General features: G+C 43.3%; 1 protein-coding gene across 1 annotated transcript; it reads left to right on the top strand.

The window, feature by feature from the left end:
- Positions 1-324: 324 nt before the first annotated feature.
- ENO4 (enolase 4) lies at positions 325-27,630 on the top strand. The gene is made up of 14 exons (XM_055300412.1): positions 325-489; positions 5,708-5,836; positions 6,586-6,776; positions 9,929-10,077; positions 11,992-12,158; positions 12,253-12,384; positions 14,127-14,180; positions 15,441-15,497; positions 17,584-17,751; positions 20,072-20,197; positions 21,449-21,644; positions 23,279-23,346; positions 23,882-23,999; positions 26,455-27,630. Exons 1-14 carry the CDS (start codon positions 325-327, stop codon positions 26,616-26,618), a joined length of 1,884 nt encoding a protein of 627 aa, XP_055156387.1. The 3' UTR covers positions 26,619-27,630.
- Positions 27,631-27,731: the final 101 nt, after the last annotated feature.

The raw sequence follows: 27,731 nt of genomic DNA on the forward strand, positions 1-27,731 counted from the left end.
GCTCCCACGCTTCCGCTGAATGCATTTCCTGAGAGCGTGACCCCCATCGGGGAAATTGTGGGGGAAAGTGGTGAAAGACGAAGCCAGCAGAGCAAGAGCGTCGGGGGGGGAGGGGGGCAAGGGAACCCGAGCCCCGGGCCCAGCCCCTCCCGGCGGGGAGGCAGGAGGGCGGGGGGGAGCAGAGCGCAGCTCCCGCCGCAGCCAGAGACCCGGCTGGAAACCTCGCGAGAGCTGGGGTCGGGGATCTCGTTGCGTTGCCTAGCGACGGGCAGGACGCTCGCAGGCCCCCAGGCTAACCCCCGCTGTAGCCTTAAATCTCCTACCATGGGAGAAGGCGGCGGCGGCCGTAGCTTTGGGACCGCTAGGGAGCTGCAGAAGCTGAAGCAGCAGGCGATGGAGTACTACCGGGAGAACGACGTCCCGCGCAGGCTGGAAGAGCTGCTCAACTCCACCTTCTACCTCCAGCCTGCCGACGTCTACGGGCACCTGGTAGGGACCTGGGACAAACACGCTTCCCTCCAGCCCCTCTCCCCCTCCCCCCGCCTCGCGCTGCGGCAACGCCACGCGCCTGCGCCGCAGAGATGCGCACGCGCGCCGCCCCCGCGGGCTTCGGAGCCGAGCGGTGCGCGGAGCCGGGGTGGCAGGGATCCCGAGCGAGAAAGTGCAAGCGGCCGGAGGACGGGGGCGGTCTGGGCTCGGGGCGGGCAGGCTTCCTCGCCACCTCTGCGTCGGCCCGCCCGGTGCGTTGCCAGGTGTTTTTTAAACGCAGATCTTAACACCGCGTAGCTCAGCTGCCCGCCTGCTGCGGCCCCCGCTCGCCCGCGGAGGAGCGCCCTGGCGTTTGCTGCAGCTTGGCTCAGCCTTCCCCGGGGCCTCGTGCCCAGCCTGCGCTCCTTGCTCCCAAGTCCCACTTCCAAGCCTGCGCTCTCCTGGCAGTGCGCGCCCTTCTGCTCCTGGATGCCCAGCCCCACCCGACCAGCTGCACCCAAACTCCAAATCCCCGTCGGTCTTGCCCGCTTCGCCTGGACTGACTGCCCTCGAGTGTTCCTAAGTCATTTCCTGCACACGATGAGCCCCTGCCTAGGCTTGCGAGCAACGTAGACAGCAGGGGCTTTTCCCTAACACCTGCCTGGTCCGCGTGCCCAGCGCAAGATCAGGTACCTAAACAGCCCTAAGCCCCGAGGCTTGAGCAAGCGTGTTATTCCCAGATCCGTGAAGCACTAAGCCAGCGCCTTCCTTCTGGGAGGCAGCGCGGTTGGGACTGGTAGGAGCTCGCAGTCAGGTGAGGCGATATGACAGCAGAGTGTGTAAACGCAGTAAAGAAGCGCAATGTGTGTACAAGATTCAAAACCACGTGCTGTTGAGGCAGTGGATAGGGAGGATGCTCCCTGAAGGTTTATTTTACTCAGTCGTGGCCTAGCTGAAGGTTGGGGCGAAGTGAGGAGGGATGAGCTCGCAGTGCTATATGATTTATGTCATTTCACTTTTTTTTTTAAAGATTTTATTAATTTATGCATGAGAGACACACAGAGAGAGGGGGATAGAGACACAGGCGGAGGGAGAAGCAGGCTCCATGCAGGGAGCCCGACATGGGACCCGATCCCGGAATCTCCAGGGTCAGGCCCTGGGCTGAAGGCAGGCACTAAACTGCTGAGCCACCCAGGCTGCCCTATATCATTTCGCTTAATTATTAGGACCACTGAGAGGTAAAGATTATGATTTTCATTTTACAAATAAGGAAACTGTGGCCCAGTGAATTTAGATGGTTTTCCCAAGGGACACAGTGAATGACAGTGACGAGTCAAACCAGGTCTGTGTCCCTAGTACCTAGCACATTGCATGGTACCTGGTGGACACTCAAGCACTTATTTGTGGCACAGAGGAATGAACACGACTCTGAATTCCATTCTCTTTCCACTGTCTCTTGCAGGAGGAATTCTTGAAAGTCAACTAGTCTAACTTCCTCGTTTCACAAAGACCACAAGCCCTTGTCTCGCAGCTACTTAGTGCAAAAGTTAAGACTGGAAACTTTCCTCAGTGTGATGTCCTTTCCAGTCTACTAGGCAGCCAGGACTTTGGTTTGTACAGCTCTCTGGGAGCTTATACCTTGGTTAGGGACAAAAGCCACTGATACAGAAACTAACTGGAGTACTTAACTGTTGATAAGGTGATAAATGATTGTGTGCCAGACTGATAGGCCTGTCAAGGAATTCAGGAATGAGGAAAGATCCTTGTAGGCTGTAGTGTCTGAGAAAGTTTTGGCTTGGACTTTGAAGGATGTTCAGGAATTGGACTGGCAAGGAGACAATGTCCTTTTCATTTTGTCGCTGCCCTGGTTTTGGCCATCCATATTTTCATCTGGTCTCTCCCTCTGTTGAGTCTAGCCCAAATCGTGCTGCCAGAGCAGCATTCCTAATCCTAAATCTGACCATCACTCATTTGCTCAGAAACCTCAGTTCCTCACTTCCCTCCCCTTGGCTTATCCTATTCCTCCACCCAACATAGCTGCTCTGGGCTTCTCCCCCTGGTCTGCCTGGTGAAATACATATTCTCCACCATTCAGCTCAAATGCCGCTTCTCTACTTCTGTTACATACTAGAGGAATTAAGTAATGAGGAAGACCCTTGGGGGCAATTGCAATACTATTTAGTCCCTCATCATAGAGCTTAGTTGAAAGAGTTTGGGATTGGGAGTCCGCAGATCTGATTTGATTGTCATCCCTGCCACTTAGTAGCAATAGCAGACTATTATATTGATGTTGCCCCACTGTGACTATCTTATGTAAATCCCTCCCACACTGGCTTGGAACTGGGCCTCGGGACTTGCTTTGATCAAGAGCACCTTGCCAAGCATGTGCAGACAAAGGCATGGTAAGTGCTGCCATATTGAGGCTGGTACTATTGGGACACTCCCTCCTGAAAGCCAGTCACCATGCTGCCAGGAAGTCCAATTACCCTACTGGAGAAAGAGATCAAGTAGAGAGGCTCTGGCATATGGAGTACCTCCAGGAAATCCTGTGAGAAAGACATGCCCAGCCAGCCCCAAGGATGTTCTAACCATCCTGGTTGAGACACATGAGTTAAATCATCCTGGATACTCTGGATCCAGTCATGCCTCCAGATCACTGAGTCTGAATAGGAGATCTCAGACAAGACAAGCCAAAAGAATAACCCAGATAAGCCCATACATTGTACATGATTGTAGAATCATGAGTGAGTAAATGTCTCCAGTCACTAAATTTTGGGGTAGTCTGTTACCAAGTAGTGAATAATGAAAACATTGGTTATTTTACTTTGTACAATTTTTCTGGAACTCAGTTTGCTTATCTGTGGGATGGAGATAATAGGATTTACCTTACAGAGTTGTTTTGAGAGTTTTACGACACGACGTATACAAAGATCCCTGGGATGTGTCTGACACCTATTAGTTTATACATGATTTAATTTATGGAATCCTAAAGGCAGGCACTGTAGTGTGTGATACAGTGACAAACAAGACAGACCCTCCTTCAAGGCACATATTAAATACTTAAAAATGTTAGCTCCTTTCTCCGCCTAACATAATATTGTACATTGTGGATCCTCATTGCTAGTTGCATCAAATTCACTATAATGCACAACATGTAAGCTAGATAATATTTTTCTCTCCTGACTCTATCTAAATTCATTGAGGCACTTACTCTGTAACATACAAACCATCATCCTTAAAATATATGGATGGTTTGGGGTGCCTGGGTGGCTCAGTGGTTGAGCTTCTGACTTTTGGTTTCAGGGTCATGATCTCAGGGTGCTGGCGTAGAGCCCTGTCTGGGGGCTCCACGCTCAGCAGGGAGTCTGCTTCCCTTCTCCCTCTGCCTCTCCTGCTGCCCACACTCTAAAATAAATAAATGAAATCTTTAAATATTTATATACTTAATATATATACATAGATGGATGGCTTGAAAATTGACTTTTGCTTTAGTTGTTCTGGGGCAACACCTGTGAGCTGACACGTTGCTGATGGGTAGTAGGTGACCTGTTATGTATGTTGAGGTCATTGGATTTTGAACTGCTAGATCAGAGGCCTGGTCTGCAACGAATGCAAATAAAGAGCCAAATACAGTCTGGTGATAAAGAGGTCGAGGAGAGTGTGCCTTCACCCCCCCCCCCCCCTAGTTCCTGCTCCCCTGTGTGGCACACCATCTTGTATCTTTTTACTCAGGTTTTTTGAGTGGCTTTCTGCCTCCACTTCATTCTCTTCCATCCCTTTCTTGGATCACTTCCAAGTGGCTTCGGCTTTCCCACATCAATGAAACTGCTATTACTAAGGTTCCGACAACCCTCTTTGAAAATGTTCTGTATGTGAACCTCTGGTGAAATACGGCCTCTGCAGAAGCCTTCACCATTTAAATATCAGATGCCTTGTGGGGAGGGAAAAAACTGGACCCCAGAAGGTTTCTGAAGTTTGCATTACAGCGTTCTAGAGACCAGCTGACTTTTGTATCTTGAATAATAGGATGGATTAGGGCCTCCTAAAAAGTGACAAGGGGTCTCTAAGAAATGTATGTGATAACCTTCCAAAAAGTGTCATGTTTGATGGACAGTTTCCTTCCAAGTAGGAGTCTCTTCAGAGAAACTAAGTAATAATTTGCAAACAACTATGCTCCTCCTTTGGGTAGCTGGAATCATCTAAATAAAACAAAGGCCTTTGTTTCAGGGTAAGTTAATATGGCTAAGCCTCTAATCCTGAGTTTTTTGTTGTTTTTTTCTCCTCCCTTAAATTCACATGTACTACATTTTTCACTCTGAGGCACCATCACCAAAACAGAAATGGAAGACAGCGTGGCAGATGGAAGATTATCTGCTTCTGGAATAGCCAGAGTTAGTGTGGGCCTCATATTCCTGATAAAAATAGGGAGTATAACCACATTCCTCATGCTAATTTTTCTTCCTAAAATGCTATGAATTTGAAGGTATGTCCTTCTCCCTTTCCCTCATCAAAGGATAGCGATCAGCATGAATTCTGGAGTCAACCTGCCTAGATGTGAATCACAGCTCAGCCGGTTATTTTGCAATCTTGGGCAAAAGATTCAATTTCTCTATACTCAGTTTCCTCATTTGTAGAGTAGAGATTTTAAAAATAACACTGATTCCATAGGGTTGTTATAAGGTATAAATAACATGGGTAAAGCACTTAAAACAGTGGCCAATACAATGATCTGTTCTTTTTTTTAAAAAAAAAAAAACCTGTATGTGTTTTAGATGCTTTTAAGTTTTATATTTTGTTAGATACTGTTCTGTAAAATGGAGACATTGATTTGACTTCTCAAATTATATTGTGGGTTTTTGTCGTTTAACACTGATTTTAAAGTAACTATGAGAATAAAAGAATTTTTTTAAAAAACAAAGTTTGTTCAAATACTGTTTCATTTTGCTTGTAAATAAAGTCATGTTTTATAATTATAATAAAAAAATGTATGTGAGCTTTTGCTGAGAGTTCAAGAGAAAAGAAATTGCTCTGTGTACTAGAGACCCTGCCATCAGGTTAATCCAAATCTCAGCAGCGTGTGAAGGCAGGGCAGTTCCCACCAAGCTGCTGCTAGCCTAGCTGCACCACCCCCCACACCCTGCAGGAGGACACTAGGAAGAAGTTTAGAAGAAGGTAGAGTAAATTTTAAGGATAAATTAGTCATGGTATTTTAATTTTTGTTTTTCTGTGTGTGTTGAAGGCAAACTGCTTTGCTAAACTTGCAAAGCCGCCCACCATATGCAAAGTAGTGGGGAAAAATGTATTGGATGGACTGGGGCTTCCAACCCTACAAGTGGAAATATTCTGCACCATTCAAAATTTTCCCAAGGTACGAAGCAGCTTAAATGTGTTCTTCACTGTGTCCTGACTCCATTGCATTTATTGTCTAAATTGTAGAAAATTAATGTTTTGAAATTCAGCATTTGTGAAATATATACATACACACGTACATAAAGCATGAACCACACAAGCATTATGGGTTCATTAGGTTTAAGTGTAACATTGGTACAGACATGGCATGCTGGCTTGAAGATGATCCAAGACGGAGAAATGGGACAAAAATAGTTTCAAAACTCTGACATCATTAATGTGATGAGGTCTATAAATCTATAGGTATGTTTATAGATTCACACACATTTATATATAGATTGACATAGATTTATAGATATGTATGCTGATCTATGTAAAGAAAATTTGCTTTCATAATTATAACAAGTCATTTTAATTGCTGCATATTTGTTAGAAATAATTTTGCTACAGTCCCTGGGAAGCAAATAATTATGATTAAATCTGTATCCTTTTAGCTATTTATTGGAGAGGTAGTGATAAAAAAAATGAAGTTCAGAGTAAGATTTTTATAAGTGTACTTTAATAAGGTATTAATTTTAAATGTTCCCCTGAAGTTGGGTTCCATACAGTTTCAACAGTTATAAAAATATCTCAAAGAAAATTATATATTCTCATTTTCCCTTTGAAACTGGTGATAAAATATCATGCACATTAAAAGCTGGATACGTTTAATTTCTTCCTTTCTGCAAGAGGGAGGGAAAATGTAGGACCCGTTTATGTTATTTTCAGAACATATGTTCGGTGGTGATCTCCACACACTTTGAAGTCCATGAGAACGTTTCACCCGAGCTGGCCGAGGCGGAGCAAGTGGAAAGGTTGGCGGCCGTCAGCACCGCTGTGCAGTGGGTCAACGGAACCATCACAGAGGAGCTTTGGGGCATGGTGCCCTCCCACCAGGCTGAGGTGGACCAGGTGCTCAGGTAAATCTTCCACTTGCAAACAGAAGTGTCCAGTACAAATACTATCTCTTTACTTTTTATTTCACCTGCTAACAAAACAGGTCTGTCCTACCTAGAGGGTACAGTCAGGAAGTTGGGTAAGAAGCACATGCTGAAGCAGTGGAACTTAGCACAGAATGCCATTTCTCATCTGAAGATCTTATTTTTAAAATATGGTTATTTAAATTTTTTTTTAAATTTCCTTATTTTTCTTTGTCCCACTTTCTTGGTTTTCACATATTAGAGTCAATCTGTGGGCAAAGCATGGGAGCCTGTTGTGGTTGGAGGATTGACTATAAGCATCATCCGCTGTGTCTACGTGAGAGTATAAAACCCTCAAAAGTGGTGTATGCGGTGGGGACACAGGAAGGTCATCATCTGGATTCTTAATGCTTTTCCTGAGAAACTTTCTACTGAAACTTTTACTGAATCTTAAGCATGGAAAGAGGCCAAAGGGCCTCACGTCACCTCACACAGGAAAATTTTTTAAATAATGGGATGCCGGGGTGGCTCAGTGGTTCAGAGTCTGCATTTGGCTTAGGTCATGATCCCGGGGTTCCGGGATGGACTCCTGCATCGGGCTCCCTGCAGGGAGCCTGCTTCTCCCTCTGCCTATGCCTCTGCCTCTCTCTCTGTGTCTTTCAGGGATGAATGAATGAATGAATGAATGAATGAATGAATAAAAATCTTTTAAAAAGAAAAAAAAAAGAAAAGCAAGGAAGTGTTTGCTAGGGCTGAGTAAATATTGTTCAGTCCCCAACCAAGTAAGAGTAGCACTCCTGTTGCTCTTGTGCAGGTCCGATGCCACAAGCCCCTTGGCCAAACGAAGGTCAACTGGATTCTCTCTCAAAGCTTCATCACATTTCAGTTTGCTTCAGACTTGTATCATAACCTTTGTAAAAACATTTTTTCAATTGTTTTTGGTTTCGTTTGAGTTTTTTCTTCTCATCTGCTGTGACCATATTGCCCATTTTATTCCCCAAGGTAGTTTTTCTCAGACCTTCTGTTCTAAGGCATTCCATTTCTCCTGGATTTTTTCTTCCCCAAACCTCCCATCTGGACTGGTTCCCCTCTAGCCTACTATACAGATGCTTTATTGTCCTGCTTCTTCTATCTTATATCTTCCTCTTTCTGGACTTGCTGGATTACATCCTTTATTTTTTAAATTTAATCAATTTAGTTAAAATATACTATTAGTTTCAGGGATAGAATTTAGTGATTCATCAGGTGCATATAACACCCAGTGGTCATTACATCAAGTGCCCTCCTTAACACCCATCACCCAATTACTCCATTCCCCACCTACCTCCCCTCCATCAACCTTCAGTTTGTTTTCTAAAGTTAAGACTCTCTTATGATTTGCCTCCCTATTTTCATCTTTTTTTATTTTTTCCTTCCTTTCCCCCCATGTTCATCTGTTTTGTTTCTTAAATTCCACATGGGTGAAATCACATGGTACTTGTCTTTCTCTGACTGACTTTTGCTTAGCATAATATCCTCTAGTTCCATCCATGTCATTGCAAATGGCAAGATTTCATTCCTTTTGATGGCTAAGTAATATTCATATATACATATATATGATACATGTATATAAACATATACATATATGTCGCATCTTCTTTATCCATTCATCTGTCAATGGACAACGGGGCTCTCTCCATATTTTGGCTATTGTGGACATTGCTGCTATAAACACTGGTGTGTAGGTGCCCTTTAAAATCACTATGTTTGTATCATTTGGATAAACACTAAGTAGTGCAATTGCTGGGTCATAGGGTAGTTCTATTTTTGACTTTTTGAGAAACCTCCATACTGTTTTCTCGGGTGGCTGCTCCAGTTTGCACTCTCACCAACAGTGTAAGAGGATTCCCTTTCTCCACATCCTCCCCAACATCTGAGGTTTCCTGAAGTATTCATTTTAGCCATTGTGCCCAGTGTGAAGTGGTATCTCGTTGTGATTTTGATTTATATTTCTCTGATACGGAGTGATGTTGAGCATTTTTTCATGTGTCTGTTGGCCATGAGGCTGTTTGGTCCAGAGTGGGTTGGTATGGAGTGGGGCAGGGGGGCGTACGGAAAGTTGTTGTAGGGGGTGGGGGTGGTGGTGTTTGGTTGGGGGGTGTTGGGGGGGGGGAGGGGGTAATTATGTAAGTTGTTATAGGGAAGGGGGTGAGAAATGGGGCAAGGTAATGGGGTGGAAAAAAAAGAAAGATAAATGGGAATAAAAATATAAAAGAAAAAGAAAATGGATTAATAAAAGTGGAGGGTGAAGTTGGGTGAGGGGGGGAGTGGGATAGAAAAAAAAAAAAAAGGGGAGTGTGAGAAATATATGTGAGGAGAAAGGAAAGTTTAATAAGTTCTTTATAGATTTTGGATACTAGCCCTTTATCTGATAACTCATTTGCAAATATCTTCTCCCATTCCATAGGCTGCCTTTTAGTCTTGTTGACTGTTTCATTTGCTGTGCAGAAGCTCTTTATCTTAGTGAAGTCCCAGTAGTTCATTTTTGCCTTTGTTTCCCTTGCCTTTGGAGACATGTCTAGCAAGAAGTTGCTGCAGCCAAGGTCACAGAGGTTGCTGCCTGTGTTCTCCTCTAGGATTTTGATAGATTCCTGTCTCACATTTAGGTCTTTCATCCATTTTGAGTTTATTTTTGTGTGTACCTTTTGGGACTTCCCAAAAGTTTTTTTTTTTTTTTTAACTATTCATTTTAAGTTCTCCCCACCAAAAAACGAAAATGAGTTCCTGCCCATTATACTATATATTTCACTGTTTTTCTATTCTTGACTCATTTTTCTTTTGATGGTCATTTATTCAAAAAGAAAATCCAATAGCTATTAATCAAATTAGGTCTTCAAATTTTACTTTAAATATATAAACAAATAGGCTCAAATAAAAAAAAAACACCTAAAATCTTTAAACATTTATTTCCAGGCCAAAATTAATTTCAGCTGTTGAACACAGTTTTGCAACAGCATCATTATTTTTGAGGCCTTGGAAAGTAAAGCTGATTTGTTTTTAAGTAGCCAAAAAGCAGAGTTAATTGTTGAAACATATTGAATGGAGGTCAGCACTCAAACTGGCCAAAATTACCAGTGATATTCATTGTAAAGCCATATTTTCTTGCCACAAAGGACATTCTTTGAGAATAAAGTACAGGAAGATAAAGAGAGGAGAGAATTGGAAAAGAGCCTGGAAGACCCAACAGCGCCCATCCCTTTACCTCTGCCACCACCACCTCCTCCTCCCCAACCTCCAGCAAAAAAAAAAGGACAAAAGCAAGGTCAGTGGCTCATCTTGCAGAACCTTTGATAACTAGTGTGTGAGGAAGAAAGGCTGAGAGGCCGACTGCCTTTCCAGTTAGTGTCTTTTTGTTGCAGACCTAGGTCAGGCTCCCCCCAGGTACCATCCATCCTCCATGCTGCTTCCTTGCTTAACACTGCCATGTCGGGGAAGGCAGGATTTTACCCTCTCCCACCCTTCCTTTTGTTTGTAAGAAAAAGATATCTTTTACCCAGAGGTGAACATTCACCAGGCAAAGTCATGGAACCATGGCAGTGCTGGGGACAGGGAAAAAAGTGGCCTGGGGGACCTTTAACTGCCCCCCCCAAAATATTCATTAGCTCATCCAAAGTCACTCCATATTTTAAAGATTAGCGATATCCTTTGATGTGCATAAACAACATTTTGTCAGTCCTATTAATAACATATTAATGATAGTATTCTTGGGGTACGTAATTGGATCAGTCAGTTAAGCACCCTCCTTCTGCTCCAGTCATGATCTCAGCGTCCTGGGATCAAGCCCTGCATCAGGCTCCCCGCTCAGCATAGAGTCTGCTTCTTCCTCTGTTCATGCTCTTTTTCTCATTCACTGTCTCTCTCTCAAATAAATAAGATCTTAAAAAAAAAAAAGTTTTCTTTGGATCACTTTGCTATTTTATTTTATTTTATTTTATTTATTTATTTTTTCACTTTGCTATTTTAAAGCAAATCTTCAAAGTTATCATGGCCCTTCGTTCCATGCTTTCCAACATGTTGTGAACATCAGCCCCTTTGGTATGTTAATTCTGGAGCTGCTGCTAGTATTGTAAATAGTTTCATGTCCTTCCAACATATTCCTTGAGGACATGAATCATGTCTCATTCACTTTAGTACCACCAATACCTACCATGATGCCAAAACATAAAGTAAACCCCCAATTCCCTTGAATAAGAAAGCACCAGAACCACAAGGGGATCAAAGAGACCATGGAGACATGGTTTCTTATTTCCTAGATTCAGATCTAGGAGAGATCTGAGGCCAGAGAGGGAAAGGAAGTCTCCCCAGGCAAAAGAATCATATAAGACCAATCTCTATGGATGGGGGATGGCCACTGCTGAATTACAGGTCGAGATCAGCAATGGGCATTCATTTGGTGGTTGCTGTTGATTGATGGAACTTGGAACATAAGGGATGAAGTAGGAGGGGACAGTAATTTGCTAAACCTTTGCTATTTGTTACACACTTACATACTTTCTTCCACTTATCTTACGTACCAGACCCAGGCCAGCAGCTGGGGGAGGGACCAGAGGGGCACTCGAGATTTACCATGGATGGCGTGGCACCTAAGCAGGCTGGGTGGTTGGCAGCAAATGAGAGTGGAAGACAGGTGAGGCTGAGGATTGATGGCTGCATCTGGAAGCCATTTCTAATACAACAAGGCATCTGTTCGGGGTTGGCCAGCAAGGTAGCTAGTTAGATATACACACACGAGACGTGTTCAACAGAAAGCTGGATATGCAGGAGCTATGGTGACTGTAGAAACAAAGGACTTGGAATTCAAAGACTGTCCAGGTCTTCTTTCACTTTCTGTTGGATATTGGGCAAGTCTTTGACCTAAGCCCGTGGTTACTTACATGCGGGTGTGGATAACAGTACCTGCCCTATATAATTGTCAAAGGAGTTAATATTCATTGTCCGAAAATTTCTTAAGAGTGGCAAAATCCATGGCTGTGGATGATGAACATTAGGGAGTAGTAAGTGAAAGCACACAAGCTGCTTCTTAGGGGTTGAGGTGGAGAGCCTGATCTACCCAGCTTCAGTTTCCCCCCTTTCTTTATGCTGGGCCCTCACATCTGTAACCAAAGCATTATAACATAGAGTTTTATCATAGTCAAAAGTCCTCAGAAGGAATCCCTTATCACTTTTTCCTTCCTAGGGAGGAATGATACTGTCACAGAGAAACCTATTCTGCCTCCAGAACCTGCTGAACCCGTACTCAGTGGCAGCATGGCCATAGGGGCCGTATCACTAGCTGTGGCCAAAACCAGTGCCATCCTGGGCAATAACCCCCTCTACTTAAATATCGCATTACTGAAGCAGCAGGTCAGTGCCCGTTGAATTCTGTTCCAAGGCCCCATGAGTATCTCAATACCAATGAACCGTGTTTCTGGTTTCTCCCTGTTTTTCCATCTTCCAGGAGCAGCCTGCAAAGCTCACTGTACCTTTGCTAATGGTGTCTCTGGTCAGCTGTGGGAAGGCATCGCCGGGCAAGCTGAATTTAATGAAAGAATTGATGTGTATACCGCATCCCGGGTTAACAGCTAAACAAGTACCTTCTATTATCTCACCTACTTTTTCTCAAAACAGAAAACAAAAACAAAACAAAAAAAGCTACCACATTCCATCACCTATGAGTATTTAGTGTAGGGCCCCAAGGCTTATGATACCAAGGGAGAGAGAATTAAATATAAAATGAAAACAATATATATTTTAGTAAATCAGAGAAGTGGAGAGAAAGCAAGACGTCAGGCATAAGGGGTCACATTTAAACCGCCTCCGATCTCTGGCTTTCAGCACCGAGGACACCAAGGAGCCCTGCCTGAGTAACTTGGCAGGCCTTGGTAGTGCTGGCAGATTGTTATGTGGGGGAGTTGAAGCATCTCTATTTACTGGCCGAGGCGCTGTGGCAGCAGCAAGAGGAAGCTGGCTCCTTCCTAGCAGCCAGTTCTGTTGGCTAAGAGCTCCGGGGCGGAACAGGCTGCCTGGCACAAAAAGAGAGGTTCAGCACCTGCTTATAGATAGAAGGAATCCTAAGCTGCATCGTTATACCTAGTGGTGTGCTAGCGTCCAAACTGTTCCTCGGTGACCTGACGAGTCAATGTGCCTCTTTAAACCTTCATGAAATGTTCTACCAGTTGGGCATTAGGAAGAACTAACGTTCATGTTCTACAGTGGATGTTTTCAGCAGGAAGTCCAGGAAGTTCCATCCCCTCTGGTAAAATACATAGAGTGATACTTTTTATCTAAGCTAGTGAGCATCATTATTTAAATTTTTTTTTAATTTATGATAGTCATACAGAGAGAGAGAGAGGCAGAGACACAGGCAGAGGGAGAAGCAGGCTCCATGCACCGGGAGCCCGACGTGGGATTCGATCCCGGGTCTCCAGGATCGCGCCCTGGGCCAAAGGCAGGCGCCAAACCGCTGCGCCACCCAGGGATCCCTTTAAAAAAAAAAAAAATCTCAAGAGAATTTCTTCGTGATAAAGAATTATTTTTTTAAAAAGAATAACTATTACCTCATGATGGATCAACTGTAAAATAGTAGAAATTCATAGCTGGCTCACCATGTGTCAGATCACGTTCAGACTCTAGCACCAGGATCTTCCCTGCACGTAGTATCTGTTGTGCTATTTGGGTACCAGAGCAGTTGGCATGCCATTCTTTGTCTTTGAGTGCAGATCCCACAATCATTGGGGTATACTTTTCTATTTTTAAGTGACAGTGGCTTCATACTGGTTCAAACACACTGTCACACAGAATCCCTTGGTGACCTGTGACATACATTGCAAAAAGGTTGGCCAAGACACTATGAGAGAGAATGAAGCTGACCTGATCCAACTGATTGACCCAGTCAGTTCTGAACAATGAAGAAAGGATAGTGAGAAGAACCTCATTCATATTCAACAAAATACAACTTGAGGGCTGAAGATTAACATTTAATCTTCTGATTTTGTAGACCACATCTAATCTACTAACCAGGAGGCCTTATCAGAGACCCTACAAATATTCAGTTAGAAATAGCCAGTGTGTGCTGTCAAGTTTTTATATTTATGGGATTCCTGGGTGGCTCAGTAGTTGAGCATCTGCCTTTGACTCAAGGCGTGGTCCTGGAGACCCGGGATGGAGTCCCACATCGGGCTCCCTGCATGGAGCCTGCTTCTCCCTCTGCCTATGTCTCTGCCTCTGTGTGTGTGTGTGTGTGTCTCATGAATAAGTAAATCTTAAAAAAAATTTTTATATTTAAAGTTTCTGGACTACAGTTGTGGAAGATCATGGTTATTATACTTACAGGGTGTGGAGATGCTTCTGGAAATTCAGAAACATATTAACAAAACAATCGAAATGGTACGTAAAGAGAATCTCTGGGATCTGATTGCTGTTACTGACACCTTCTAGCATACAAATTTTTATAGTTCATTATGAAATTATCTCAATATTGTTGTTATTTATATGTAAAATGTATTCATTTGCCTTGGGTTTCTCATACAAGCCAAGATTATACATTCCCTCATTGGCCATGGATCCAGTTTCTAATGGCACTTAATCTCATCAGTCTGGCTCTATACTAAGATCATCCCTTAGGATTTTCAAAGAAAGGATTTGCACATCCTTTAGAATGTGCAAGGCAGTTTAGTGTAATGATTAAGCCACAGACTCTGATGCCTGTTTAGAATCCTGGTGTTGGGCAAATGGGGAGCCTTTGGCCAGGCAGCCCTTGCGGGGAAGCCCCAGAGGCAGGGTGATGACAGTCAGCTGTATGGATGAGTCACTGCTTGTGCCTGTGTTTATCTTGTTCACCACAGTTATGTCTCCTGCCTTGCACATTGATTGGCTTCCTGAGCGTGGTACTTTTACCAGGGGATAGACAGTTCAGCTGTCCCCCTAGTGAAAAGAAGCAGGATAACTGTATTTGCATATACGCTGGTGTGAGCCATGCTGACTCTTGCCAAACATGCCCCAATTTACAGAGCTAGTAATGCTGGGTATTAAAATGTATCCTTAAAGGGCTGCATGCTTGCTCCAGAATGCTGACAACACCCCAAACTATGGGTATTGAAAATGCCCAATAATCTTTGGGAACTAGCTTTGCTTTTCATCTTAAATGACATGACACATACCAGCTTCATCAGATTTGATGACCTTCGGCTGTTTCCAAAAGTCAAATCCACCCTGCAGAGAGAGTGTGTGGACCTTAACAATGTTCAAAACAATCTCAAAGCAAATCCCACAGTGGTGTTGCTCCTTAAGGGCAAGGAGGGCACCTCATATGAGTGAATAATACTTTATTTATGCAAGTATAAATGCATGAATATACACACTTCATGTGTGTGATTGGAAGCAGAATGTAAGGATGAACTAAAGGGAACAGGTACCTGAAACTGAGATGTTTCAAAGTTTGGAGTTTTTCAAAACCAGAGGGGATGGTATGGTCCCTGCCTGTGTGTGTGTGTGTGTGTGTGTGTGTGTGTGTGTCTGTCTGTGATTCCCAGTGTCCCTGGTCCAGCCCCAGAGTAGTGGACGGGCCACACGCCCTGAAGCTCTACTTGCTACCAGAGACAGGTCTGAAAACTGCAAGTGATTTCTCTCTTATCTTCTGTCCCACAGACCCCTCCTCCAAAAACAGAGACCAGAAAAGGGCATAATGGAAGCAAAAGAGGTCAAGTAAGTTTATGCATTTCTTTACCACACTTCAGTAGGACACAATTCGTTTACATACGCCCTGCCCCGTTCCTCTCCTGGTCACTATGCGCCAGGACCCAGGCTAACACACATGGAAACTACCAAGTGATGCTCCTGCAAAAGCACTAAACAGGACAACCCCAGAGCTGGACTCTCATTCTGCTGCTCCTCTCTGGCCACAGGCTGCCGGGCCAGCACTTGTCTCTCCCGCTGACATCCCAGAGTGTGTGGAGAAGCAATTGTGTATCCCATAGAAGAGATTATATTTGAAACTCGATAGGTGAAGCGTTGGGGAAGTTAGCAGTTATCTCTGATAACTAACTGAAAGGCATATAGAATGTTTTCGATTTTAATCTGACTCCTACCAAGTAAGAGAGAAAGAAAAGGCACAAAATGATAGCCATTTCTTTCACTGGGTCTGAAAAGGCACTGAAGCACCGTTTCAGACGTACCATTACTGGAGCTCAAGATTTTGTCAGTAGCGTCAGACAAACAGTTCTCGTCAAAATTGGTCAGCGTGGCTGCAAAGAGCCTGAGGAAGCCATCTCAGCCTGATTGGGCAATGGCTTTGGTGACTGTGGGTGTGCTGACAGATACACCTCTCATATGCCCGAACATTCAACAGTATGGTTGGAATAACCCGTAAGAACCCTGAGATAATGCAAGTGGTGATGGGGCTAGTAAAGGTGAAACATTAAATTCCTCCTCACAATTGGGAGAGAAAAAAGAAATGTGTGAAAAAAAAATACACCAGAAAGTTAAGTACTTGATAGTTTTATCTGTTGGGATGAGCACGACACCCTAACATTAGACCTCACAAGAGAGCCAGGGCATGATGAACAAGCAACCAAGTATCAGCACCTTTCCCTACTCCGGCAGGTTGTCCTGCGTGGTCTGAGAAACTCTAACCCAGATCTGCCCTCCCCATGATCAGCTTTACTACTTTTTTTTTTTTTTTCTGTTAGAAACAGGTTAGATGGTAGATTCTAGAGAGGTGGCCATACGCAGTTAAGAAGCATGAACTCTAGAGCTAAGTTTCCTGGATTAAAATCTGTTCCAAGTTACTTACCTGTCTGTAAAGTGGGATAATAATATTATCTGCTTCATGGGGTTGAAGGAGTAAAATGTATTTATGTTAAGTGCTTAGGATAGTAGCTGGCATTTGATAAGCTCTAAGTGATACTTTTTTAGTATTCAGAAGACTAACAAAACTCCTCAGTTGACATACAGCAATTGCCCCAGCTTTTCCTTTGCCAAATAAAAGGTTCCTCTCCCTGACATTAAAATCGTTAGATGGTTCTTATAATTAACTCGTGCTATCATCAGAGAAATGGGATATTGATACCTAGGTTCACGTTTGCCCTCGAGTTTGGCGTGCAACACGCACACACGCAACACCCTTCAGAATCACCGATACCGCTTCAACTGTGCTATAATTGCATAGCGGCAATTTAGGAGGAGGGCACATCGGGGCTGACCTTGCAACAGAAACACGAGGCTGCCTTTCCCTGGGCTGCTTTGAGTCCCAAACCTTCCACTGAAAGCCATCCACAGGGCTGCATCAGGTGGGCAGAGATCTTCTATCCTTTTTCAAATAAAACCTTTTCCTGAAGGAGGGTTCTATGTTAAGACTTATATTCAAAGGGAAAATGGGACACAGGTAAGAGCAGATCTGGAAGTGGGTGGAGGAGGACAGAGTTAGGGACAGGCCAGACAGATGTTTACAAGGAGAGCCTGGAGATTCACCAACCTGGTGGCTGTGGCTCAGGTCAGCTTGCGGTCAGAGTTGATAAACAGATTACATAGGCACACCAAAGAGAGAAAAGCATGTTCCCAGGTCAAGCCTCAAATCTTGGGGGTATGAAAATTACTCCAGACTCTTTGGGCAATCATATGCCCAAATGTCATGCAGAGATGAGTGACACCTGGCCATAGGTTAATGGAGACTCAGAGGCCCACGTGTTTAGAGAGCTATGTCTAGTTATTCTGGTGCCTAGTTTATAACCAGAAAGCTCCAGGAACCTTACTGCTCTATATTTATATGCATCATTTGCTTTTGGTCCTATAGCAGCCCATCACTGGCAAGATGTCCCATCTTGGCTGTTTAACCATTAATTATGACACCATAGAGCAGCCACTGCTCCTGATACAAGGCATCTGTGCGAACCTGGGGCTGGACATGGGGACAAACCTGCATCTAGCCATCAACTGTGCTGCACATGAGCTGATGGATTACGTAAGTTTCTGCTCCAGAACACTCACTTCTTGTTGGGTCCCATTATTTTAAAATTAGAACTCAAAAGAAGAGCCTATCTGAATATTTTCCAAACAGATCCTACTGCTTTTATTAATATTGTGTGCAGGTTCCAAATATAAATGGAGTCGAGAAAGCCAAGTTAGCTAATGACCAGAGAAAAACATAACCATATAATTTTTTAAATTAGCGGAAAATGTCAAAATAATTACATATAGAAATTCAGTAACAAAAATTACTAAAGTGGGTTGCTTACATTGCAATTACGAGAGCTATTGAAAAATAACAAACCGGTATGTTCTCCTGAGTTCACTCATTTGGTTGGTAGATGCTGAATTTGTCAAGCATGGAAAATGGACCTATTGTAAGTATAACTTGGTAAGCCCTTCTGGAGAAGTGGTTCTCAGGGTTTCTGCTGTGACTCACTTTTTAAATATAAAAATATTTCCAGGGCACCTGGTGGCTCAGTGGTTGAATGTCTGCCTTTGGCTCAGGTCGTGATCCCAGGGTCCTGGGACCGAGTCCCTCATCGGGGAGCCTGCTTCTCCCTCTGCCTATGTCTCTGCTTCTCATTCTGTGTCCCTCATGAATAAATAAAATCTTTAAAAATATTTCCAAGTTATTGACATTTATGGAGAATATATTTTTATCCAATTAAGCCCATCCACAGTGTTATCCACAGCCTGGGTTAGGAGGATAGGGCTTTAGCGATGAATCTTCACTCAGAGACCACACCACGTGGGGGCAATTATTTTAAAAAGAATGGAAAACAGGTTCATTTTTAAAAAGCTGCAGTCTTCACTTCCTCGTGGTAAGGAGTTCACCTTTTCACACCAGCAGTTCACCTTTCAACTTGGCAAACTGGTATGTGAGGGAAACGGATAAGACCTATCTGTCTTCTACACATACTTCCCTTTTTCAAACACACAAATGCTAGGTCTGTGTTGTATGAAATGTTCAGCATGTTGACATACATTTGTGGTGACTTGGTCATTAATTTCAAATTCAGGGGATGTGACCAAAGAGAATTCTGCTTTAATTTGCAATTCTTTTTAACTTCAAAGGAAAACTTGAACAGCATATAAGAACCCTAAGTTTCAGCTGACTTCTAAGTCCTTTTAACTTTTCCAAAGATACTAAGCGCATGAAGGCATGTTTAATGTAATTTCCTATTCTCCACATAATGATTGGTTCCTAGGCATACTATTACAAAAAATAATTGCATGTTTTCATCAGCAACGTATACCGAGAACTATGAATATACTGACTGCCAGTGCTAGCTAGAATGGGTATTTTTTTGCTTATATGCAGTAAAATGTATTAGGTTAATATCAAATAATTCTTACAATGTTAATTCAAGGTCATTAGCATTTCTTTACTGACAAGATAGGATTTTCAAGGTTTTGCAGTCAAGAAACAAAAAGTTCTGGCTGCTTTTTAATCTGAAAAAAAGTATAAAATCCTTTCAAGCATGGACTTCTTTGGAAGCTACTTAATTCCAATGGAATCCATCCATTAACAGCCATAGCAGGAAGGCGTTAGTAAACCATTCTGTTCCATCCTGCCTCCTTCCTGGTACCTGAATAACCCAGGTACACAGACTTGGAAATCAAAAATATGTTTTGCAGAGACACTACACTAGATCCATTACCCTGTTTACTTCCATTCTTGAGGACTCCGGGGCTTTCCAGACTTCGAATGAATGGAATCGAACTAGAACTCTATATTTTCAGGACCATATGGCTACTACTAGAGTTTGCCTGCTACCTGAGAAGGAGATGCCTTCACATGGGTCACTTGACATTTCATAGTGGCTGTTTATATATGAAAAGTCTCACCCTGCTTTCAAATTTTAGGATATTCACAGTAGAGGAGACAAGCTATTTGTTTACTGTGAGTTGAAAGATGGTGGGATCTGGTGAGTGGGAAGCTGTGCACTGCTCTCCTGTTTTATAAATTTATGTCATCACCTGTCGACCCAAGCATCCAGGTAGCTGGCACCATGTCACAGACCGAAGAAATTATTCCCCTCCTACTGTGTACTTGGTCTTTTGTGCAGAAGTCTTCATCTGAAGTCAGTGGGTGGAGTTCCATGGAATATGAAAAGGAATGATGACTTGATTTCCCCAGGCTAATATTTAACAGTTATTTAAACTAAAGCACACAGATTTCTCATGGGAATATGGCCTGAAAGGAATGTTTACAATCTTTTATGTGCAATGAATAAACACAAATGGGAATCCCACCTTTAGCATTCGAGGAATTCATCATTTATCTTTTCTATTGTCTTTACACTTACCAGAATAAAGGAAAGTATGAAGTAATGACGGGAATACACAAAAACACAGCTGAGATGCTTGACCTGTATGTGGATCTGATCAACAAGTTCCCTTCAATTATCGCCTTAATTGATCCTTTCAGGAAGGAGGTAACGGGATTGAACTTGAATTTTTTAAGCACAGAGAGCAAAGGTCTCATTCTTTTGGGTTGATCACTCGAAATACTGCAATTTGGGTTGGGGTGGAGGTGCCTTCCTTCTGCACACACCAAGCACACACGCAGCTGAAGCACAAGCGCATGGGAGTGTGCCTGTGTGCAGGTTGAGGGGAGCTATTCCCAAGCTCTGGAGGGGCACTCGCCCTGCAGCTGCTGCTTCAACTGGCCCATCACATACCAGCATTAAATGCTCCCCGAAACAGGACATCAGCTGGGCTAAATGTTTATAACCCAGATCCACTTACCACACATGCATCAGTCACAAAGCCGTATTTTTGCAAAGGTTTCAGATGGAGAGGTGTTTCGATCCATTCCAGCTACTGCATCTGATGAGGGTTGCTCATGTGCAACAGAAGGCCATCATTGTCCTTAATGCTCTGAAACTCCAAAACTTAAATTCTTGATGTCGTGTATTGGAGAACCATTCGATATACTTAACAGATCCCCCCTCTGAGATAATGCATGGATTTAAATTTGGGGCACAAGAAGAGAGCAGCATCCTGCTCAGGGTCCCAGCCCCCCCACCCCATGCCACATCCCAGCACTCACGGAGCCATCACTGAGCTCTTCATCCTGCCAGCCCCATCTTCCAGGGCTTGTCCTGGGCTGACCTCAGCTGGTGTGAATGTGGTAAGGTGCCCGTGCTTAGTGTGTTCTAGTGGGACAGCGGCTTGGCAGACTTTGTAGATCATCAGTTAAAAAATAGCATTTTGTTTCATGTGATGGTCTCACCAAAAACAAACAAACAAACAAACAAAAAAAACACAACAGTGTTGAGAATGAGGGCCTAGAGCCCTTGCAGACACATCTCCTCCTGTTCTCTGTTCACCAGAAATAACAGTGACATGTTCTGGCCAGCCAGTCATTAGTAGTGTCATGGACAATACAGTGGGTAGGAACAGCTCGGTTTTGAAGGACTTGAGAATCAACGTGGAGCATTTAATGTGTGTTAAACATTTGATTCACCAGATCTTTAAGCTCAAATTTAAGCACTTGAAGTTTCTGTTCCATGAATTTGGTTAATTTGTGGGGCTGTGGTTCAGGCATCATTCAGCCACAGATACAACAGAAACGGTTTTGTGGATCTCAGTAAGGTACATAACTCTGATTAGGTGCTAGAAGATTCCTGTTGTTTTGTGATCATGCCCTAACGATAATGATCAATTCTTAACTATTTGTCTAGGATTCTGAACAGTGGGAGAGCATCTATAATACTCTTGGTTCCAGGTGTTACATCATCGCAGGAGCTGCATCCAAAAGCATTTCTCAGCTTCTAGAGGGTGGCAACAACAGCACCCCCAAATCCAGTGGGGTGATCATAAAACACACCAATCAAACGACGGTGTCTGACTTGGTGGAAGTAACCAGTCTTCTTGACAGTGAGTAAAAGTATAGGTCTGTAAGACTCATAACAAACTTAACTTGGTTATACAAGGAGCCAAAAATATGCAGTTTATCAGTTAGTAAAAAGCATGGCATTAATCTTGAAAAAAAGATTTAAAAATTTTCCAACCATCTGAGAGAGTTTTGGTGCTGGAAGACAACCTGCAGCTAGCTTACCGACTGACTTCACAGCATTCCAACAACAGTGCCAGTTCAGGAGGCCGCCCCTTGAGTGAAGCTGCCACACAGGTGTGGCTAAGGACAGCGCCCCATCAGCTTCACAACACATGACAGTGATTCCCCCCCACAACCCACAATGTTGTTTTAAAAATTCCTCCCAAGTTTCAAACTCTTTACCACCTTGAGATCTTTGAACATGCTTTGCCTGGTACCATTTACCAGGTTAACTACTCCTGATTCTTCAGGTCTTTCCTTAAAAGGAAATCTTTTCAGATATATATGACTTTTCTGGCTTTCCCAACCCCTCCCTGGTTGCTCTCGACCTTCCTCATGGCATCCTATACTTTTTCCTTATTGGCCATAATTACTTGTATGATTATTTAATATCTGGTATCCCCCACTAGACTATAAACTCGCATGAGTTCACAGGAGTCTTGTTCATTTACACACAGCGCCTGAAACATGAATGGGTCTCGGGAATCAGGCAGAAGGCTTGTCTAAGACCTGGAGTAGGACTCAGAGCCATGCTGGCAGCCTGGGGGGCCTGGGCTGGTGTCAGAGAATGGAATCGAATGCCCATAGTCCCTTGTCCTGTGGGCGGCCAGTCTAGGAACAAGGCAGGACTGTCCTGTAGGTGGTAGATGGGAGGCCCAGCCCTGGCCTTTCCCCTGGGCCTACCCCTCAGCCAGCATTGTCATTCACTTTGGATTGCTACTATAGCTCTGCCTCTAAAACAGTCTCTAGAGGAAGAACCTTGGCTTGCATTCTTTGCAGCCTGGCAAATTTCAAGGGCTTCTGAGATCTTCAAATCTGGAGTAAGTGCCATCAGCAGTGCTCTTCTAATAAGTTAACATTCAGAACAACAGATTCCTTTGAATAAAATTTTACACGATGAATTGTGAAATCCAACAGGGCATATTAACTCCCCAGGTGGTGCCCTTGCCCTTAGTGTGTATTTTGTCTCAAAGATGCACACTTTTCTACACGGAACATGGATAAAATGGAATCCTATTTTAACAGTTGTGGTCTTAGAAGTATGTCAATCTAATTTGAGCACTTTCCCCCTTTCGTGGTCATAAAGGTCTATCTTACAATTTACGGTTACCTTAAATTTGATCAAATGGGGCATTCATGTAGTATTTAGCATCTGAGCTACTGGAAAGGGTAATAAAAATACAAATGGTTAGGTCAGAATTCTCAGGTGGTCAAATCACTGACTCTTCACAAGAAAGTTATAAATTTCTGGCAAATTTTAAATTTTGGTTCCAGAGGCTCAGATATACATTATATATTACACATATATTACATATATTACACACACGTATATACACATATATGCACACATACATGTAGACATACACATACATATACATGTATATATGTATATGAGCTTAATTAAGCTCATTGTTTCTATGCCATCTAAACCTGAAAAGAACTGCTCTGCTCACAGGTAAGCAGCACATCACCGTCTTCGGAAGTACAGAAGGAGAGTCGTCTGATGACAGCCTGGTCGATTTGGTAAGTACTGAAAGCTGGTCAATTGCAGAATTGCCAAAACACTGCTTTTATCAAGAATTGGTATTTCAGAGAAAAGCAGTCCTTGGCGGAGAAAGTCATGTAACCTTTTATGAAATAGACTTGCTTCCTCCCAGACAGCTACCTTTTGCAAAGAGCTAATCTTTGAACTTTTAGAAAGAAGAAAAATTGAAGTCCTGGGAAAATGATGAGCACACTTAAATGGCTGGGGTGAGCGCTTGCAATCTTACCACCTAAAATGAAGCGGGGGGGAAAGGCCAGAATGTTCTTAGATAAAATCAGCATGCTCACATGACTAGTAAAGCATCTGATGTGTAGTCATGCTCTTTACCTTTTGCCACGCTCAGTAGGCAGGCCACCCTACCCATGCAAAGATAAAATACGAAGGTGTAAGAGAAAACCCAAACAGCACACAGGGTCAGTGCCCTTTCTCCCTAAAGAACGATTAGTATTTTAGCAAAATATGTGACTTCTCATTTAAAATCAGTTTTGTCCTCCCCACCCCCCACCCCCTAAGGCCATTGGACTCGGTGTCCGGTTTATCAAGTTGGGAGGTCTTTCTCGAGGCGAACGGGTGACTAAGTACAACCGCCTTTTTACTATAGAGGAAGAGCTTGTCCAGAATGGAACACTGGGTACGTGCTGCTTTCTTGCTTTGTTTTCACTTAGCCATGAATAAGAGAACAAAGATTGGAAGAAGGGGAATGGGAGGCCCTCGGCAGGAGGGCAGGGGGATCCAAAGACTATAACTAAGTGCTGACAAAACTAGGGTGGCATTTGCTACAATGTGCATTGTTTTCTTAATGGATTATCTATTTACCTGAATGTTGAAAACTCTCTCGCCCTGCTTCTTGATGAATAAGCTGCGTGGTGCTTTTCAATAGAATTAATTGATTGGAATCTCCAAGCCTACCTTTTGTTATGGTCCAAATTATAGTTGAGGTCTCTCTGCACAACCCGTGAAGTTAAAGGCAGATGTTTTCCTGATGATTCTTACAAACTCCTTTTACTTAAGACAAGCAGAGACAGCATGTTAAGTTTAATGTCATACGCTGGAAAGGCTGTGGTCTCAAGAGAAACAAACCAGTCATTTATGAAGTTAAGCCTCTGCAAATTTGCACGCATAGAAGGCACCTTGTGTACTGGCTAAATGGAGAGAAACACCCCAAATAGGCATTTTTACGCTTCATGTTACTGTGATGGCCAAAAGCAGGTGCACAGCACACAGTGATATTTAAAGACACCGAGTTACTGTCGTTGGAATTCTAAAAATATTTTGCATTTTAGGATAGAATAAATCCACTGATACGCTGGGAAAAAAGTATGTGTTATTTAGGGAGTATTGACAAAATATGAAATGTTCTTGGATGGTATAAATTAAATCTATTAAGTGATAAATGTATTACAGAATGTACTGTAGGGCACACCAGTTATTGCATATGACAGCAAGGACGTAGTCCTGTATTGGGCCTCAATATACTACGCATTGAAGAAAGAAGCCAATAGAAATCATAATTAGGAATTTGTCATGTTTAACGTACGTAATGACCCTGAAACACACCCTAAAAATTTAATTGAGAGGCTCTTTCTGTGTTATGTAAGGGCAATCAAAAGTTAGTTGTTTAGTGTGTGACACAGGACTTGTTTTTTCAAATAGGTAAAATCATATTGTTCCTATGTATTACCTGGGTTTTTTTTAAGATTTTATTTATTTATTCACAAGACACACACACACACAGAGAGAGAGAGAGAGAGAGAGAGAGAGAGAGAGGCAGAGACACAGGCAGAGGGAGAAGCAGGCTCCATGCAGGGAGTCCGACGTGGGACTCGATCCCGGAACTCCAGGATCAGGCCCTGGGCTGAAGGCAGGCGCTAAACTGCTGAGCCACCCAGGCTGCCCTGTTCTTTTTTTTTTTTTTTTTTTTAATGTGATCTTGACATGTGGAAGCCTTAAGTTCCTAAATGGCCCATCACATTTCCAGCCAGACTTCAGCACAGGAGAAACAGCCGCTCCTGGGCATCAGAAAAGATAGTGACTAGAGGCCCCGGCCTTGCTTCAGGGCCAGGCCCAAACTCTGGTCATCCTGGACTTGCCTCATGATTGTACTTTGCTTTACTGGACTTCTCAGATACTGCATTTTTTACAGGATGGAGGTTTGTGGCAACCCTCTGTCAAGCAGGTCTCTGGGTGCCATTTTTCCAAGAGCGTTTGCTCACTTCGTCTCTGTGTCGTGTTTTAGTCATTCTCACAAAATTTCAGACTTTCATTATCCTTATATTTGTTATGATAATCTGTGATCAGTGATTTGCTGAGAGCTCAGATGATGGTTAGCATTTTTTAGCAATAAAGTGTCTTTATTTAAGGTACGTACATTGGGTTTTTTTAGATCTAATGCTATTGCATACTTCAGTGACTACAGCATAGTGTGAACTATTATATGCATTAAGAAACCAAAAAAAAAAAAAAATTCACGTGACTCTCTTTATCGCAGTGGTCTTGAACCATACCGGCGGTTATCTCTGAGGTGTGCCTGTAATGTGAATTTCTCTGTCATTGGCCTGCAGTCAATACACCCTATTGACAGTGGTCAATACATGGTAAGGAGACCAAATACCAGAAAAACACATCTCCTCACTGAGACAATAAGGAAACCCCATAAAAGCTCAGCTATTAGCTGAGAGCTGTCACGGTCACTGCCCACATGGACCCGACTGGAACTAATTCTGCAGTCGTCTACGCGGGAACAGTTAGTTGGCAATGGTTTGTACTTGTGTAGAGGACTGGCCTCTCCTCTAGCTCATCATCTTCCTCTGCTCCTTCTCTGCTAAGCCTCTGCCCCAAGTCCACTGCATAAAAAACGTTCCAGAAGGGCACCATGTGGACTGAGCAAAACAAGGTATCGTACAGGTAACATGTGAGCAAAGTCAGGCCTGGTTCTAAGCAGTCCCGGGACCTTTCCTAGTGGCCAGGGGACATACCTGGGCACTGGGCACTTATGAAGATGGTCTCTCCTTTACCTCCCGGAACAAATAACATCAAACTCAGCACCACTGCATCCGACAGTAAACTTTATTGTTGTTGTTGAATAGGTTGCAATGAAGGACACACATTTTTTTCCTTGAATGACGAAGTGGAAACGGGGACCAAGGCATCCAAGGCCGTGGCCCCCGTGACTGGTGAGCTGCCAGAGCTGCCAGAGCTGCCGGAGCCTGTCTTCCCCATTGAAGTGATGGAGGCATCGGCCAACGCATGAGTGTCTTCCGGATGGAACCGTGGACGCCCGGCTTAGGGCCACACAGCCAGCAGGAGACCCGCAGAGCCCACGGGTGTCTTCACATTGGTTTTGCTATAAAACGCCCCTAACCAGTGCACTCTTTTTATGATTTCACTGTTGAATAAATTGATATGTAGCATTTCTGCCTGAAATTATACCTGTGGGATGTGTCTTCCAGACATCTCATTTCCATGGGAATTTCATCCGTATACCAGCAATCCTGTCCACTTGGGGGGCTACGGCCTAGTAAGAGTCCAGGACCCCTGTGGCTGACATATCCATGCCGGAAAGCACAGATGCATTTTTGTAGCCAGCCTCATGCAGGAAGAAGTGTGAGAACTTCAGTTTTTGTAACCGCCAAAGGCTTCTTTTGACTTCCTTACCCTTAATTCTTTTCCCTGATTCCCTCCTCTTTCTAAATTTTCATCTTTATTATTTTACTTACATGCTTGTGGGCGTCCTAAGATCCTTTTTGGAAAAAGAATCAGTATAAATGAATAAACCCATCAGTAAGTGCATAAATAGTCTTAAGGTAATTAACTGCTCAATTATTTATGCAACAGCATCTCAGAGGCGACTAAAAATGATACATCGTATAGGCTGACTGGATGAAGTGCCTCTCTTGTAAGCCAGTATCAGGGTTATAGCAGAAAAGTACTAGAAATAAAATTATTCACACACCTACAGATATAATAATGTCCTACTGCTTTATAGAATTTAGATTCTCTGTTTAAAGTTATCATTTGTTTTCCTCCAAAATTATAAAAATTGTTAGGTACTGACCTGTGGGAGAGTTGGCTGGGTTTAGATTTCTGATATATTCCCTAAGTTTTCACTAAGCACATTGAGAACTTTTCCTTTTGAAGAGTACCCATAGAGAAACTTAATGGCCTCATGGTAAAGCCAGGGCCTTACACTCAAAGCAATGATTTAAAATTGGCTCATGGCACCTTCTCTCAGAGCAAGGGCCAGGAGGACTGGCTGGTATCTAAGTTGGGAGAACCATGTCTCAGTTTGTGGTTGCTACTGCCTGTCCTGGTGCTTAAGCAACACATAATGAAGTATGAGAAAGTGGAAGGAAAATCCTTTTTT

The sequence above is a fragment of the Nyctereutes procyonoides genome, unplaced genomic scaffold (genome assembly GCF_905146905.1).
Source record: "Nyctereutes procyonoides isolate TBG_1078 unplaced genomic scaffold, NYPRO_anot_genome, whole genome shotgun sequence".
In the NCBI taxonomy this organism is placed as follows: Eukaryota; Metazoa; Chordata; class Mammalia; order Carnivora; family Canidae; genus Nyctereutes; species Nyctereutes procyonoides.